This window comes from Seriola lalandi, unplaced genomic scaffold (genome assembly GCF_002814215.2).
Source record: "Seriola lalandi dorsalis isolate HSWRI2012SDOR001 ecotype SW California unplaced genomic scaffold, Sedor1 jcf7180002054931, whole genome shotgun sequence".
NCBI lineage: Eukaryota > Metazoa > Chordata > Actinopteri > Carangiformes > Carangidae > Seriola > Seriola lalandi.
The window spans coordinates 10,447-28,546 of record NW_019525483.1 but is presented as its reverse complement, the minus strand read 5'-3'; the positions used below and the strand labels follow the sequence as shown (position 1 = coordinate 28,546).

Sequence of the window (18,100 nt, the reverse complement as noted above, 5' to 3'; positions counted from 1 at the left end):
TTTTTCATTATTTCAATGAGCTTTTAATGAGTAATGTATTGTGATTCACCACTGATGTATCATGTGTTGATTTGGTGATTCTGTGTCAGTACAGTTTAAAGATTTTGTTGAGAGATTCATTTGTACATGAACTGAACACCTCTACATTAAAGACTGATAAAAAAATATAAAAAAAAAAAAAACAAACTATTGTCCTTATGATAAAAGCCCCATGACATACTGTTGAGAAAGCCTCTATTCCAAGGCTGGATTTTTATTAGTGTCGCCACAGGGTATATACACAGAGGGTAGCAGGGGGCACCCAGCTTCTAGGTCCCATTCATCTCCCTGTGACGGTGCAGGCCGACAGAGGGTTACTATAAAAGCCAGCGGGTCTTGATGGATGAAACAGTGAGGCGAAGCAGCTTCCACAGCACACCAACTCTGTGCCACAAATTAGATGTGGGGTTTTGTATTTCGTTTGCTTGTTTGGTTCAATTGACCTGCTGGGCTGTGGAGTAAAGTGCTGCCGCTGACACTGTGGAGGAACAGAGAGCCAATAACATCTCATCCCTCTATGTGTGCGGTGAGAACAGCAAAGTTTATTTGGGTTTGGTTCCAGCATCTGAAGGAATAAATTATGTTTTTTTGTTATTTTTCAGTCCATATTTGATGAAATGTGTTTAGCACTGTTCTGTTTCTCATGTCTTCAGCTCCACTGAACAAACTGAGCATGAGTCAGTACACTGTCTTTGACCGGCAGATGTTCTCTGGTGGAGATAAGCATCCAAAGCAGCCGTTCTTCTCCTCCTTCTCATTTGCTGCCACTCCATTGCTGAGCTTGTCCTGTTCTGCACCTTCATCTTCTGTTGTGCTGTTCTCTTCCTCTTCTTCCTCTTCATTGTCACTTCTCTCATCTCTGGTCAACTGTGACATAAGAGATGTAGAGAAAAGAAAGTAGATATGAGGGGAGGGGTGGAAAAAAAGTGGAACACAGAGGATGAGAGAGAGAGAGAGAGGGTGTAGAGCAAATCCAACAATCAGCTGGTGGAGCCAGCAGCCGAAGGCAAAGAAAACAAAACGTCCCCCTGAAAGCAGATTTGGAACCTGAGCTGCAGCAGAGGACAATGAGCTGGAGCTCTGGGTTCTTGTCAGATGAAACAATCAAAGTTTTTATTTACTGCTTTTTGTTCACGGCTTTTCCACTCACAATGCTCTCTGATGTGTTGTTCTATCGCAAACATATTTATTCACACTAAGTCAGAAATAATTAGGTGTTAGTAGAAACTCTTAGTCCGAAATGTGTCACAGTCCCACAGTGAGTGTGTATTATTTGCTCCTGGTTGCTAAGTGAACAGTTCCAAACAGAGCAACAGACTATCAGTGCTGGGACAGTCGACTGAACATACAACTGGCAGGTCATCTTGCTGTAATGGTCACACCATTGTTTACTGTACTTTTGTTTTTGCTCCTGTTTTTCACAAGTTCAAATAAAAGTGTCTTTCTCTCAACCTTTGTTCACAAATGTGTTTAAATCTGTTAGTGAGCGAGGTCATCATCCACCTGACAGGTGTGTAATATATCAAGATGCTGATTACACTGCACCAGCCCAAAGCACACCTGTGCAGTAATCAATGCAATGCAATGCAATGAGGCAAATGGTGTGACCACCATTAGCCCGACACAGAGATGATCAGGTTATTGATCGTGGCCTGTGTGATATTTCTGGTTATTGGCAGGAGCTGAAACACGCTGTCGTACACGCAGATCCAGAGCATCTCCAACCTGCTGAGTGGGTGACATGTCTGGTGAGTATGAAGGACATGCAAGAACTGGGATTTCTTCAGCTTCTGGGAATTGTGTACATCATGAGGTGATGGCGGTGGATGAATGTTTACATGTGGTCCTGCAGTTGTGAGGCTGGTTGGATGTACTGCCAAATTCTTGGAAATAACATTGGAGGTGTCTTATGGCGGTAAAATGATCATTCGTTTCGCAGGCAACTGCTCTGGTGGACATACGACAGGCCAACTGCACGCTCCCTCAAAACGTGGGACATGTGTGGGATTGTGTTGTGTGATAAACCTGCACACTTCAGAGTAGAGCCTATTATTGTGACCAGCCTGAGGCATACCTGTGCAGCAATCATGCTGTGTAATCAGCAGCTTGATACGCCACACCTGTCAGGTGGAGGGATGATCTTAAAGGAGACATGCTCACTGACACAGATTTAAACACATTTGTGAACAACGTTTGAGAGAAAGACGCCTTTTGTATGTGTGTATAGAAAAAATCTTGTTCAGCGTAGTCGAGTCAGATTGTAAAGGGAACAGATGTTGTGATAGCTTCAAATGAGTGAACAGATTTAAAGAATATTTGTTTTTTTATTACAACTTGGGTATTATTTCTGTAGAGTTGTCCATTATTTCTATCAGTTGTGGCAACATTGTACTCACTAAGTTAGTTGGGGGGAAATATGGGAACATGGTGACATCACCAGTGTTGTGCAAGTTCACACTTGACAAGAACTACAGTTGCTCAAAGCAGTCTGCACAGATTAAAATGAACTAGTTCACGTTGATACTGAAGTTCAGAAAGTTTACAATCCCAAAAAAAGAACTAGTTCATGTTCATGTCATGCCCAAGGGTTTATGTTCATGGTCTACATTCTGCCAAACTGAAATTATGTCTTATGATCTCTCAAAGTGGGCCAACAAATCATTTGCAAAACAGTACAATTTTGGTGAAAAGATGTCATTAAAAAAAAAAAAATATATATATATATATATATAAATTGTTTTTATCATTAGCTTATTACAGTGAGGCCAATCACTGTGACAAGCTAATGATAGAAACTTTCCTTTTGTTGCAAAATTAAGCTTCCCCTGCTTTCAGTTCAGTCCCTGAATGATTGATTGTTGTCATTAAAATAAAAAGTGAATGCATTGTTTGGCCTCCATATTGCTTTGAGGTGAGATGAGGGCTGTCAGTATTTTTGAGATTTTCAAGTGGGCCATGAGGCAGGAAAGGTTGGGAACCACTGAAAGATGATAGATTATAATGACTGAGCAGACTTACAGTGCCAAACATGAATTTCCTGATCATGCGCAGAATGAGGTAGGCCCAGAATATGTGCAGACAGAGGAGAACCACCAGCATCACGTTGAAGAAGTAGTAGCCAAAGAAGGCGGGGTAGTGCTGGACGGGGTAGACCCAGGTACAGTGGATCAGCCTGAAACACAGGCAGAACAAATTAAAACCTCTGCTCCCCTGTGTCCTGTGTAATTAAACCACGTGTGTTTTCTTGTATTTCATTAATGACGTTGTATTTTGTTATAATGAGAGATGTTGCAAGCCAATCACATTGAAAACAGGCCCATCTGATCACCAGCTGATCGATCGGTACATCTCTACTTAATAATCTGTCGATTCCATTTATTAAAGACAGACAAAGGTTGGAAACATTTCTCAGTATAACACAATATAATTCACCATCAACACAAACTGTAGCCTGTAAAATGACCATTAAGCTGATTCAATACCTCTCTTAAACAGTTTCAACACAAACTGAACATTATAACCTCCATGAAGGCAGGCTCTGTTACAGGCCTGTTGGATCACATTGTATTTCTTCTGGCTATAGGCAGACCTAATAAACCCACAACTGTTTTTTACTACATTGTATTTTGAAATGCCACCAGTAAGGTAGCAATAAAGCTCAGTAGCAGGGACCCTCATAAAAATCACGCTGTGATGAACAACGTTCGAGTGAAGCTGCATTGTGTTTCCAGCATTTCACAAGACCCAGAATAAACATTATCATTTCTGCCAGTGACTCCAGTAACAGTCACTACAGTATCTGTACAAACAACCTAATATGTTTGTGGATTACATTTATTGTTATTCCACTTCAACTGCGGTTGTAAATATAATCAAACCCAGTGGTACTTTAACTTCAAATTCATTTCCCTGTTCATAAAAACAGCTAAAAACGATTCAGTCCAACTAAGAGTTTAGTGAATTATAAAGTAATGATGATTGATTGATGATGAGTCAAGTGATGTGCAAAATAGTGTAATGTGGCATCTTCAGTGTGATCAGCGACATGAATACATTCAGTTAGACTTAGTTTAAATGTCCAAATCTATGAGAACAAAGAAAAGAACCTTAAACATCCTACTATAAAGCTTTTACACACACACACACACATACACACACACATACACACACACACACACACACACACACACACACACACACACACACACACACACACCTCATTCATCAGCTTACCAGAATGGAAAGATGACCAGTCTTGTTACCATAAATACTATGGCAAATAGAACAAAAAGAGTTTGGCAGGTTTTCTCCCATTTGGCGTAGTTGAACAGTTTGGCAGACTAAAAGAAAAAAAGGAGTTGAACTGTTAATCAACCACATTCAAAGACACAGAGCTGGTTTGAACTGAAGTACAGCTCATTTCCTGTAGTATATCATCATACCCGCCTGTAAGTATAAACCCCTTAATGGTATCATCATATCTAAACCAGCCAGGTATCAACTGGAATTAACACAATTCATTCAATGCCAACACTCAGTGTCGGTGCTGTGTGGCCAAGCGGAGAGTAAGGGTGTGGAGATCAGGGTGGTGGATGGGTGTGGTGTATGTAAACATGTTTAGTAAAGCTTCAGTGCTATTGACTTGTAGCACAGGGGCGAGCCCTTTTGGTGTATGTTTGCCTACTGTTGCCATCATCTACTCGCTTTTAACATAGAGGCCAAAATGACATACGTTGTGGTCTTATGGGTCCTCACATGGCTGTGTAGATGTGCCGCCACGGTTACATAGAGGCACAGTAAGTCTTTATCATATTATTTAATACACATTTCATTATATAGGGCTACATTTGGCAGACATCATACTGTTATACATTTGAATTACTATTATTACCACAAAGAAACAACAACAAAAATGAAAACAGTGATGATAATGATCATGTTTGAAGTGAGAAAGGCTGAAGTAAAAGTTGTGTGAAAGAAACTGAAGAGGTGATTCCCCTAAATCATGAGGAAAGTGGTTGCTCCCAGCTGTATATGTGTTCAGATGCTATAAATTAACACAGGTTTAATCAACCTGTTCATGTATCTCAAGTACAATGGCCCATCACTGATATCACAGTTCACCTGCCTTTAACACCTGACATGCCTTTTCTGAAGCCTGACAGTGAATAAAGTGATATCAGTTCTGTTTGGTATCACTTTCCGCACTGTAGTTTTCAAACACCAATTTTGTACAATGAAAAATTGTTTAAAAAGTTGGCACAGAATATCATCGGGGGTTTTGCAGGTTCCTACAGTATTAACCTGCGTGGCGGACTGACCTCCAGTAAAACATCAGAGGCGTCATGGATGAGCATGACCAGCGTCCCAATACGGATGTAGTTGACACACCAGGAAAATGATAAGAGGACTAGCGTGGCCAAGTGGTGGACGATCTGCTCCTTAAAGTCCTGAAGGAGGAAAACAAAATAAAACCACATCACTCAGTTAACCTGGAGAACACATGTAGTCTTTAACACATTGCTAAACTGAAGTCTCACTAGCACCACTTAGTGGCTACAACTTGCGCTAGTTACAAAAATCATACTGGTGATCCACTATTACCTAATGGTTTTACCATCAGTGGGTCAAAAGCTGTTTGTCCTGAGGGTGGTGCTAGAGGAAAGGTCAAAGGTCCTTGGCTTTGTGACGGTTTGACTAGTTTAAGTCTTACCCACTAGTCTGTCAGGACAACCCCAAACTGTTACTAGCAAGTATATTTATTCATTTGGCAGACACTTTTGTCCAAAGCAACATACAATTGAGGTACAATCCAAAACATCCCAGATCAGTGAGAGGCTTTTGAAAATCAGTGCCTCAACACTCACTTCCATGTTCCACTTCACACAAGTGCCACAAGGCTGCAGGTGCAAGAAGTAACAATTTTATGGTTTTTGGAAAAAGATGAGGGAGAGACTGAGAGAGAGGCAGCAGATTAGGTGAGTAATTGTTCTCAGAAGAAATAGGTCTTCAAGTGATTTCTGAAGACGGAGGGATTTTGTTGACTGAACTGGGTTAGGTAGCTCTCAGGAGAAGAGTTTGAGATTCCCTGCCTGTTCAGGTGCAGATCATAGTGAATGGCTGCTCCTGGCATGCTACAGTATCTGGACTTTATTGTCTGTGATGTTTTTCGTCTTTTTTTGTTTGCTACTTTTTTTCCACAACCAATCCAACATTAAGGACTCAGAGAGATGTGGTTTACAATTGCTCAATGTTCTAGAGTGTGAGTGACAGATGAAAGTTAGTTGGTCGTGATTCTAGATGCCAGAATTTCTTGAAAGCTTTCTTTGTACTGCTGTGATGAACAACAGGACCGGGTGGGAGAGACTGAATTAAAGGTGGTGTTCGATCATCCATTTTGATATGTCCCTGAGACGGACTGAGATCTGTGCTGAGACAGTCCGGTCTGGCAGGAAGGGACATGGAGCTGGATAAGAAACACCATGAGAGTTGATGCTCAGACCGAGGGAGGGGGTGTAGTGTATACTGAGACGAGAAGGGGACCGAGCATCAGTCCTTGAGAAAGTGACATTTGGACTCTGTTGCTTACCGTGCCACTGTGATTGATCATGGGACTCAAACACTGTACCCGAGATTGTGTATGATGGAAAGAAGGATTTGGTAGTACACTGTGTCAAAGTCTGACAACAGGCAAAACGAGAGGATAATGAAACTGCACTGCTGCTACTGACAGTGCAGTTTCAGTAGGAGTAATATCTATTACAAGCAGACCACAAAAAATCTCTCTCTCTCTCTCTCTCTCTGATTTTCCTTACATAGAACACTTTTTGTCAAATTATTGGAAGGAGCAGCCTCTTATCATATATCACAAGGTTAAATGTTACATTATATACCATAACCTTTACATGTCTTTCTAACTTATTTTGCACTGTATAATGACAGTTGATTTTGAGTAACACTGAAACATTTTTCATATGTGAAGATTCTGTTTCAAAACTTTACTCCAACTATGAGAATGAAAGCAAAGACAAGCAAAAGTCAGCAGGGAATATATACGTCTGGAGTGTTTAGAGATTTAACCAAGTTGAAGTTTGGGCTCTGACAACTTCTACTCACCTTCCTCTTGACATCAAAGGTAATGCTGAAGAGAAGAGAGCCATAGAAGCTCATCTCCAAGATGTAATACCAGTACTGAGACTCCAGCATGGACTGCAGACACAGAGAGACACAGGAACAGAGACAGTCAGACAGAGATGGACAACATGTAACATGAAGCTACAGTGAAGCTCAGTCACACAGACAGAGGGGTTTGTCCCTGAAGGCTGTGCTCTTTGTGCTGAGCTCTGTAGCTGGAGGGAAGGAACTGTAGAAGAGGCTGTTGTTCATCAGACGCCTCCTCCCACTCTGCTCCAGTTTTCAAAGGCAAGTTCAACCTGATAATGAAGCCATGGGATCATGTGTACTGCATGACATCATAGTGTTTGTAATGAAGGTTCCTTTTAAATACAACTACAGCCGATGTATATAGGCCCAAAGCAGATTTATATTACTATACTGACAAAAACAACACAGCTGTAATTCTGAAGATGTAAATGTCATTTCGTTATAAGTCCTCCTGAGAGGTACAAGGTACATACATCATAGTTATAGTAAATGACCCGAGGACACTGTTTCTAAATGTGAGGGTTTCACTACTTTACTGTTTGACTGCATTATAAAAGAAATACACTGAATGTTTGCTTTATTTGTCACAAAAATCTAAGAAAAACGGAAAAGCATGAAGGAAAAATAAGAAACGCAAAACAAAAGACGCTGAAGCTGCAACTGAAGGAAATGACATTTCTCTGCCTTTCATATTGTAGCACGTGGACGTTCGGTTAGCAACAGTTGTATGGTTGGTTTGTGATCCCACATTTCTTTGTGTGTTTTTATTCTATTTCTGTTTAGTTATTGACACACAGCAAAGGGCCACAGGTGGGACCTGAACCCGGCTGCTGTGGTCAGAACCAAGTCTTAATGGTACACGCTCCACCAGGTGAACCACTGGGGCGCCCCCTTTGTGTTTTTGTTATTGAACAAATTTAATCTAATACTTGAACTTAAGTGTAATGTGATCATTTTAATGATGTAGCGCACTGAAATGAAAATGAATGAACTGTCCCTGGGGTGTAACAACTCTGACAGCTGAAAACTGGATCTAGTAGATGCCTGTCAGATTTATTGCTAGTCAAAAGGGTGAAGGATATTAGTTCTTTTGTATTGTATGTGTCATAATGGAGCATTAAGGCTTTATACAGTAATATCACAGAACATGTTGGTGAATGTCACTATGAGGACATTCAGGTGACCAGGAACCATTCACAGCTGATGTAAAAGACCGTCCTGGAACAGACACTGAGTACATCCCAGTTCCCTTATTTGATCGTGGAGGAGCAGGGAGGGATTCACAAGACCAGATACACAAGACCTGCTTTCACAGAAGCCTTTGACCTGAATGACAATGATTTATATTATACCACTATAAATAACAGAACCAAGTCACATGTTTTTCTACTACTTTAACTACTCCCAGATTCCAGATTTGTTTTCCGATTCATGATCTCGTTAAAATAGTAGACGTGTGTTAACTGTATGTTTGGACAAAATAACCATATTCTGACTGAGCTGAAGCTATTGTTTGATGTGAGATAGATTTATACCTAATTTTCACTTTCCCTAAAACATTTGGGGAAATAAATCATTTCTACAAATTATAAGACTAATCATAACCTGGTTTATCATATAATGAATTCACAAACAGAATGGTAAAATAAGTAAATTAAAGTAAAAAAACAGAATAAATGCTTTTAAGAGGGACGGAGAGATGCATCTGGGGGGAAGTGTGAAAGTAATTATGGGAGCTGGTATGTACTGTATGTATCCCCCTCCCCCTCCCCCTCCCCATCTGAGTTTAGATCTTTGTCACTCTTACTGTTTAAAAGCATATAAAGCAAGACAGATGTCAGTACTGTACTAAACCTCTGTCATGACCATGACATGACATTTTGCAGTGGCTCAGAACAGTAATGACGCTCCTGCAGTCAGTTCTGGCTCCTAACTTGTGCTTTGGTAGATGGAGTGGTGCAGCTGCTGCTTGATGTAGTTCTTATTGTGGCATTATTGTGACAGTGTGTTTGTATATTCATTTACTCAGTTCACCGCTTGTGGGAAACAAACATATTAGATCTGATAAACTGTGTACTGATGTGTTTATGTTTGTGTTGTATTTCAGTAGAGTTTTTTTCTGCGTCTGTTTTTTTGAGACTGCCAAACGAGGAGGTTAAAGATGATTATGTGAGTATATAGCCACCAGTTTGAGCCAATGTTCTCTGGTGTGGAACTGTAACTGATCCAGCATGAAGTGTTCCCTTGACCCTGTTTGCATGCCGGTATAAAAGCAGGCTTTCTGAAGAGAACAGCCAACAGAGCTGCCATGTCCTTCTCTCTATGCGGCATGAATTAAAATAGATTTGATTCATCACACTAAGTCTTTGATTCCTCTGGGAACGAGCAAATCTCAAACATACCGGAAGAATCTCCATGACACACTTCAAAACTGCAAAACAGCAAAACTTTTAGGTGGCACATATTGATGGGATTTTATGCCAGGACTCCAAGGTCAAAGGTCAAATGTATGACAAAAGGATTAAGCATATTTCTGATGTTACTATGATGATTACTGTATACAATAAAAGTATACAAACCTGCTTTGGAAAATCTGTCCATACTTCCCGGGTGTCATAGAACCATTCTTTCTGTAGAAACACAGTAAACACAGTAAGTAAAAATGTTATTATATTAATACGGTTTGTTTGAAATGTACATTGTAATCCTGCTCAGTAAAAGAGGGAGAGTAGTGAAGAGTAAAGCTTTTATGAAAGATGTATAGCTACACCCACAATGCTGCTTAACTACTACAGTTTAACCACAGCTGCCTCTATATTTCATGTAAGATACTCACATCATACAGAGCTGCTATTCCTCCGATGAACGCCGCCAGGTAGAAGACAAACCTCCAACTGCAGGAAGTACAGACATATATAGACTGTGGCTTTTGGAGGTGATGCATTATTATTATCATAATGAACACACACACACACACACACACACACACACACACTGACCTGGCCTCTCTGAACTTCTTCAGGACTCCAGGACGGTCCTGACTGCGTCTTCTTCTGAACCAGCGCTCAACTTGTCTCGCTGACAAACTGGTTTTCTTAGACAGCCCATCAATGTTGGCCTGGAAACGAACATATACACACATATGAACATGTGTGCAAACCATTAGTGCCTTCTTACACTGAGAAATAGACTGGTGGTTGTCTGAAACAATGAGTGTTGTCAACAGTGAGGTTTGCAAATTAACTTGTTCAACCAAGACATTGATTCTAAAAAATAAAGTGCTGTGATGTGGCTGTTGAGGTATTAAGTATTGGGATTCTATCCCCAGAATATTTTTTTTGTGAAATCAAGGGATAGTTAAATAACCAGCACCAAGATAGTGTAAAGTACATAATGGATTACATTCAGAAATAAGATTGTAGGTGTTGGAGGAAGGAGTTTGGCCAATCCTGGTAAAGCTTACTTAGTAGGATTTTCATTTTCATACCAATCATTCTGGATTCATATTGGTAACCACTGCAAAGACAGTACTGATAAGGTATCATCCGCCTTTTAAGATCTAGTAAGAACTGAGCTGCTGTGTTTTGGACCAGATTAAGAGCTCTTGTTGCTGTTGTGGATAGGCCAGAGAAAAGCACATTGCTGTACTTGATTCTGGATGTTATAAAACATGTACAAGGGTTTCAGCATTGTATAAGTTAAAATGTGACAGATATAAGCTATGTAACAAAAATGACAAAAAGCAGATTACATTCTTTTTAAGCAGCTGAAAAATTGTGCAGCCATCAAGGTAAATGTTGAAAACTGTTTAATGTCTGGCTGGATCAATATGCAGAAATCTGGCCTTCTTGGCATTCAGTTTAAGTTTTTTCACACCCAGCAATGGATTTATGAGTCTTATGACTCCTGTTTCAAAAGTCAAGAGGACTCATTTGCTGTTATAGCATGATAGTTGTTTGTCAGAATAATCATTCATCATTTATTTTGTAGAATTTTGTGATGAGGAGGCTGCATGAAGACAAACTACAAGTGGGCCAAGAACTGATCCTTGTGGGACACCATATTTGACCTTAAAACAGGAGAACACAGTAATATTAAACCAGGCCAGCTTCAGCTCCTTGAAACCATTAAAGTCTTCCATACCTTTAATGTTCACGGTTTGCGATAACATTTTCATTACAGTTCAATCACACAAGCTCCAGATGGAAACCCGAAGACAATGTGCCCAAAATATGCATTGTGTTGTGTTCTGAGCTGAAGCTTGAACCAATAAGTAACTGTAATACATAGGGCTCCACAACAGAGAACTGATGGCTCGGTTAGTTCGCCTGGCATCAGTTTGGTAAAACTGTGTCTAGCACAGATGACAAGTGTGCAGCTGTCAGCAATAAAGCTGACTATATGATATGTGATGTTATCATACTGCTGGGAAAGCTATGAAAATAAGAGCCAGGTAATAAAACAACTTGCATTTTGTTTACCAGTCAGATAAGCTTTTGTGTTTTCATTGATATTTAAACTGTCACATTCGTCACAGAAGGGACATCTGAGTGGGACTTGACTGCTGACTGTTTACCTGAGCAGGATTTCTACACTGAGTAGTGTAGTAGAGCTCCAGGATGGGCTTGTCCTCTGCCTTCAAATGGACTCTCTGCCTGATCCCAACAGAGCCTGCTAGGGGTGTAGCTATCCACCTGGAACACAGTACAAACACAGGGGTCACTTCTAACAGTGTCAGTGTCAGTAGAGACACACAGACACATACATGATACTTAACACATCTTTATTTGCATAAAGCATGATCAATAAATAAATAAAAAAATAGGCCTTTATTTTTATTATCATCAGTATTATCACTATAATTATTATTACTACTAGTAGTAGTTGTAATATTAAGAATGATGTATACTGGGGTTTAAAGTGTAGGACTACTACAGTGGTTTGTAGGTTTTAGCTGATGTAGCACAAATTCCAGTACTTGTACACAATTAGTGAAATCACGCTCATGACTTTTAGAATCTCTAATATTTTTTCTGCCATTCCAGGCGTCCATGGCTTTATTATGAAATAATCCAGTGTGCATTTTTAAATCATTATGCACTTAAGATGAATTACTTGGCAAAGATCATCTTTATCAATAATTAATTCAGAGTGGATTACATAAGCAATTTTATTAAGAGTCTAATAATTAATTTATACCATACAGAAGCAAGTGGAAACCAGTGCCTCATTCAAAAATAACTACCTGTGTTCACATGTAAAATATACATGATTTCTAGGAGGACTGTTCATTTCTGTAGCCTACATAGCTCCCAACTAAAAATGCTATATCCCTAATATACTGTATCATTCATATATACAGATTTTCTTGACAGAACAATTGTTTTGGGGAAATACACTTTTTTTTCTGTAATTAAATTAGGCCTATGGGTAGAGCCTTTTCAGGATAGCTGTTTCCTTCAGCCTCCAGTCTTTTGCAAAACTGCATGTCTATTGTATTGCTCCACTAAACCGTCCCTGTCCCCTAAACATATGTTTACACACTAATTTGCTTTCCCAAATAAATTTGGGACAAAGTACAATTGCTTCCAGGGATATGTTTTACTAGCAATTTTTTTTTTTTTTTTTACCAATCCAGAAATGTGACATCCACACATACAGTAAATCAGAGTCAATGGTTGAGTGTTCATGTCTTGTGCCCCACATGTAACTAGATTCACAATACGAAAGTTCAGGGTTAAAGTGAGACTATATGACATTTTAAAACAAGAAATAAAACACACCATTACCCAATCCAGAACACTCGGTTTTGCTGCTACAGCATTAAGGTATGACCACTAGCTCGTGGTGATGTGTTAAACTTTAGACAGATACAGATGTGTAACTGTCTTTACCAAGAATCTTAATTGTGAGAACTGGCCATCGTCCTGTAATTGTCACTTGTGGTCAGAATGGCTGACGTTTATCAGTGATTACACAGAGTCACTTTAAAGTGAGTAAAGTGTAGTATGTTAAAATATTGAAAACGTAAACATGTTCTCTCCTGCTTGAAGTCAATGTTGACTTTTGAAATATTTAACAAAGACAAATACCATCTCTCCCTAACCTGAACCAGGTTCTCTGAGGTGCCTTCACAGATCCATGAAAACCTGAACCCTGTTGTAGCTGCTATGGTCAAAATTTAAAAAAAAAAAAAAAGTTGGGAACAAATTAAATATGTCTGTAGTGAAAATTTTGTGGATACTTTCAGTATACACGTTTCCTTGTTAAACAAGTAATCCTGGTGACATTATGTTTCCTATAAAATGTATATGCAAATACAGATCAATGGTGGCCGTGTGTGTATTAAGGGATATGGCTCCAATAGTCTTTATTTTTCTTTTCATCAGCAAATTTTAAGAAAAGACCATAACCAAAAATGTATTAGTCTGTCTCTCATTTATTTCTTACTAAATCCTTAAAAACAGCTCATGAAAATATAGTTTATTATGCCGTTTATTATGTGTACATCAGTTTTAAAAAATGTAGATGTTTAAATGTTTAAAAAAGTATTTAAATATGTCCCAAACACTTGGGTAATGTTAGTTTTTAGCGATCCCAAACAGAGGGATAAGATATTTCAGGCTTTGGATGCACACACTTGCGATGTACACCGATCAGCCACAACATTAAAACCTGCACTGACAGGTGTTCTGTTGGTACTGTGTAACCACACGGGGGAGCAGGTGCACAGAGTGGGGCCCTCACCTTTCAAACATGTATCTGATGAGTAAGAAGAGGAAGGCGTAGGGGACAGCGACATAGAGATGTGAGGCTTTGGCGTAGACCCGGCCCTCCCTGTCCTCCAGGTCAGCCCATGTCAGGTTCACTGGCAGCCAGATTCTGTCCCACCAGAACCACTCGTACAGCGTGTCAAACATCCCTCCGCCCTCACAGAGCCACCAGGTCCTACAAACACAAGGAGGGGTCAGTTATCTCACAGTAACTACCAATGGACGTGGAGCAAAGAGTCTGTAACTAATCTATCTATATTATCATTACCTATAGATAAATAGGTAATGAACCAAGGATATGCAAGGAATCAAACTTTTAACAATGAATTTGTCAACAAGGTTCATTTATCTCCAAGAAGAGAGGGCGACTTAAACCAGTCCTGAAAGTATAACAGAAGTTAAATATGTAACACTGATGCCAACAATGAAATATTTGGCTACCACACTATGTGTCTACAACTTCCTGGGTTTGATGCTTTTTGGTGTGTGTCCAGCCTGGGCAGCTTTCGCAATGTTTTCATACTCTCTGCCAAACAGTGCACATTAACCATCCACCCTGAAATACCTTTTAGGTAATTACAAATGAATTACATCAGACTGTTTAAAGACAAAAGGGCAAAAGTTTAACTACGAGTTAATTTTCTTGACAGAGTAGGGGTATGCTAATGTTCAGAAAGACTGTCGTCACAGATGCTACAGTTACTGTGCTCTACATGAAGGTCTATTTCCTAAACAAATATTGACCCTCCCTCATTCTCAAGATCAACTTCCACGCCTTTTTTAATAGGCTCTCTCGCTCTGCTGCTCTCTCTCTCTCTCTCTCACACACACACACACACACACACACACACACACACAGAAAGACAAAGAGAAAGAAGGAAAAAAAATGTAAAATAACTGACAATGAAAGCCTGGGTTGCAGCCAAGCAACATATCACAGTACAAAGCAATTAATAATGGAGTCAATGTGTAATATGCATGTGTGTGTGTGTGTGTGTGTGTGTGTGTGTGTGTTCTGTTGGGAGTTAACATGAAGGCAGTTGGCTCACTCGGGCTGACGAGAAGTCTGTTCAGTGGTTTATCAGCCTGCAGTGGAGGCCAAGTTAAAAAAACTCACCATCATTAACTGGACATGTGACGTCAACTACATGACATACTCTTATGTAAGGTTATGTTCTATGGCTGGATATTTAGTTCATTTTACCTTACTACTATTTTGAATTTGTAATTTGTGTGATTTTGAATATTCATGTCGTCTTGGGTCATAATCATACAACAGTCACATTCAGAGTACTGAGATTTGTAGATACCATGTACTGAGGTGGGACTTGTTGAACTCTATCACTAAGTGTCAAGTCTATGAGGTGTTGCAGTTTTATTATCACTCGCTGTGTCAGAATGATAATACATATAACACATTCCTTACTCTTCAGCTATGTATTATCATGCTGGGCTCTCACAGAGCCAGTGGTTATGTTTTGTTTAGGATGCGTGAGCTGAGCTGAATCATGTTATGTCTGCACTGTCTCAAACCCAGCTCGCGCTCTCTTCTATAACTACAATGGAGGGATCATTACAGCTGACAAATGACAGAAAAGCAGAGAATCCCATACAGTATGCAGGCGGATGCATTCAGAAATGATGCATCATTAGAAATGTGACGTGGATGATTTGTTTAGTTCAGTTGGAGGAGGATGTTTGCGTTTCTTTCCTCTCAGGAAACATGTTGATGTCAGAGTCTGTCAGCATCAGCTTGTTAAGCCCAGCAACAGCCTTCACTATAATAATAATAATAATAATAACTTTATTTATATAGATAGATAGATAGAAAAAAGTAAAACCAGATAAAAGAAAAATCCAAAGCGAGCATAATAAAAACAGTAGAACAGCATAAATAAAAAACATCCCAAATCAAGATTATGCAAAAGGATCTGACAGTAAGTGAAAAGACGCAAAAAAATATGTAAAAACAATAATTAGGAATAAAACGATATAAATAAAACAAAACACGTATCAGACATTACCAAAGGCTGAGACAAGGAAATGTGTTTTAAGAAGAGATTTAAAGGAAGTTAAAGAGTTGCGGTGTCTGATTTCAGGGCGGGAGAAAGCTCCAGAGTGTCGGGGCTCCAATAGCAAAAGCCCGGTACAAGCCCTGACCTTGGAGTGACAAACCCTCCATCCTCAGATCTTAATTCTCAGTTGAGCACATACCTTGTCAATAAATCAGTGATGAAATTGGGGGTGAGGCCATTTAAGGCTTTAAAAGTCAGTAATGAAATTTTAAAATAAATCTGAAATCGAACAGGGAGCCAATGAAGGGAGGCAAGCACTGGAGTGATGTGACTGTACCCGTTAGTATCAGTAATAAGACAAGCAGCAGCATTTTGTACGAGCTGAAGACGGTGGATGGCTGATACCTGAATAAAGTGCATTAGAATAATCAAGCCGAGAATAAATACAAGCATATATAACTCTCTGTAGGTCAGTGATCAAAATGATCTGATTTTAGAAATGATCCTGAGCTGGTAAAAAAAAAAAGACTGAACCACATGTTTGACTTGGTTATCAAAGCTCAGGTGGGCGTCAAATATTACACCTATATTCCTAGTCAGTGCTGATGTGTTTACCACTGACTTCAACTTGTTCCACCAGGGTTAGCGATTGCCTGTGGTCCTGGCTTCTTTCACTGCTGCCAGCCTGCCAAGGAGGCTCTGCATTATGATCCCCAATTAGTTCAATCCATCTTTTCAGCTGTGGCTCATCCTGATGGAGGTCTTCTTGTTGCCACAATACCGTATAAGCATTTCCACTGAAACCAGCTGGGGAGTCACTCAATGATAAGCCTGGGAAACATGTTCAGCCTGCATGTTGTACACACGACTCTTTGTCCGACTCAAAACATCAACAGTGAGCTGGTTCGGCCACTTTAACAAAATCAGAAAGTGTACCTTTAATAAACATAGCAATGACACGAAAACTACAAAATACAAAGTAAACGTACAATATCTTCCACTGAAATATTCAAGTAAAGTACTAATTAAGAGGAATCACGTCTTATAAAGCTCAGGCCTGTTTCTCATGACATCAGGATTTTTCATGACAGTTAAACGACAAAACTTGACTTGTCCGTTATCTGCTGTTTGTTTAGTGCTTCAGTGACATCAAAGGAGATTTGCTTCCCCTCAAGGTGCTTGTCATTCCTCCTTTACATAGCTACTAGGCCTACAAAGGTTACCCAGCAATACAGGTCTGTGCAACTGTCAAACAGAGACAGAAAACAGTCCTGAAACATCTTAAACCCTCGCAACTAATCTGAGCCCAAACCTTTTGATTTCAAGTGGACGGACCACACACAAGATCTTTGTGTTGATCTCTCTGAGAACAGAGACTTCATTATTTCCAACTCAGCCGTGAAAAAGCTCCTACAGCCTGAAAGCAAACTTCTACTATCTGTAGATCTCCTCAGACCAGCCTTGTACCTCTCACTTCTAGATCATTTTATGCCAGGACAGAAAGCTTGGAGCTGTCGTTCACACTCGAGGTAATAAGCAGGCAGAGGGCTCACCAATCACAGCCCAAGGTCAGAGAAAAAACACCCGCTTACCTTTCCTCTGTCGGTGCCACCGGATAGAGCAGGTGAGGGCTGTCGTTTCCACGCCGGCTGACTGCTGTGTTTGCTACGGCAAAGTGAACACAGATGGTGAAAATCCTCTATTCCCCCTCTATGACAAGCAAGCCAGCCACTCTCTCTTTGTTTGACATTCTTTAGGGTCACACCCAGTCCAGTCACAATTACCTGGGAAAGGTTTTTTTTTCCTGCCCTCCAGGAAGTAGAGGTAGGCTAACGGATTGTCACAACACACAAGGTTTTTTCTTTTTTTTTTTTTTTTTTTCTCCCTGCCCTCGGGGGATCAAATAACCGTGTTTGTACTGTGTTCTTGATAAAGTACAAAAGCAAGCTCTCCCACTAAACAAACCTTCCAGGAACAGTAGAAGCAAATGATGTTGACTTTTAAAAACTGTCAAATGATCGGTTTTCACAGTAAAATATACTGGCATACAGTACGTACTACATATCAGCACTGGTAAAAGTGCTGATATGTAGTATATACAACCCCATT

The 18,100-nt window shown here is 39.9% G+C and overlaps 1 protein-coding gene across 1 annotated transcript; it reads right to left on the bottom strand.

Moving 5' to 3' along the window:
- On the bottom strand, positions 1-17,812 carry cers3a (ceramide synthase 3a). Its single transcript, XM_023393242.2, has 11 exons — positions 17,584-17,812; positions 13,951-14,151; positions 11,780-11,897; positions 10,203-10,321; positions 10,040-10,097; positions 9,783-9,833; positions 7,156-7,248; positions 5,361-5,489; positions 4,273-4,379; positions 3,058-3,211; positions 1-906 (listed from the first exon to the last, which is right to left on the bottom strand). The coding sequence occupies exons 2-11, from the start codon at positions 14,121-14,123 to the stop codon at positions 718-720; spliced, it is 1,191 nt and encodes a 396-aa protein (XP_023249010.1). The 5' UTR covers positions 14,124-14,151; positions 17,584-17,812; the 3' UTR covers positions 1-717.
- Positions 17,813-18,100: the final 288 nt, after the last annotated feature.

Bases quoted from the DNA above. Each gene is read 5' to 3' on its own strand.
- cers3a (XM_023393242.2), bottom strand. From the start codon at position 14,123: ATGTTTGACACGCTGTACGAGTGGTTCTGGTGGGACAGAATCTGGCTG. The intron at 10,098-10,202 runs GTCAGTGTGTGT...TACTTCCTGCAG, and splicing joins AAGAAGTTCAGAGAGGCCAG to TTGGAGGTTTGTCTTCTACC. The intron at 907-3,057 runs GTAAGTCTGCTC...CTTATGTCACAG, and splicing joins GGAAATTCATGTTTGGCACT to TTGACCAGAGATGAGAGAAG.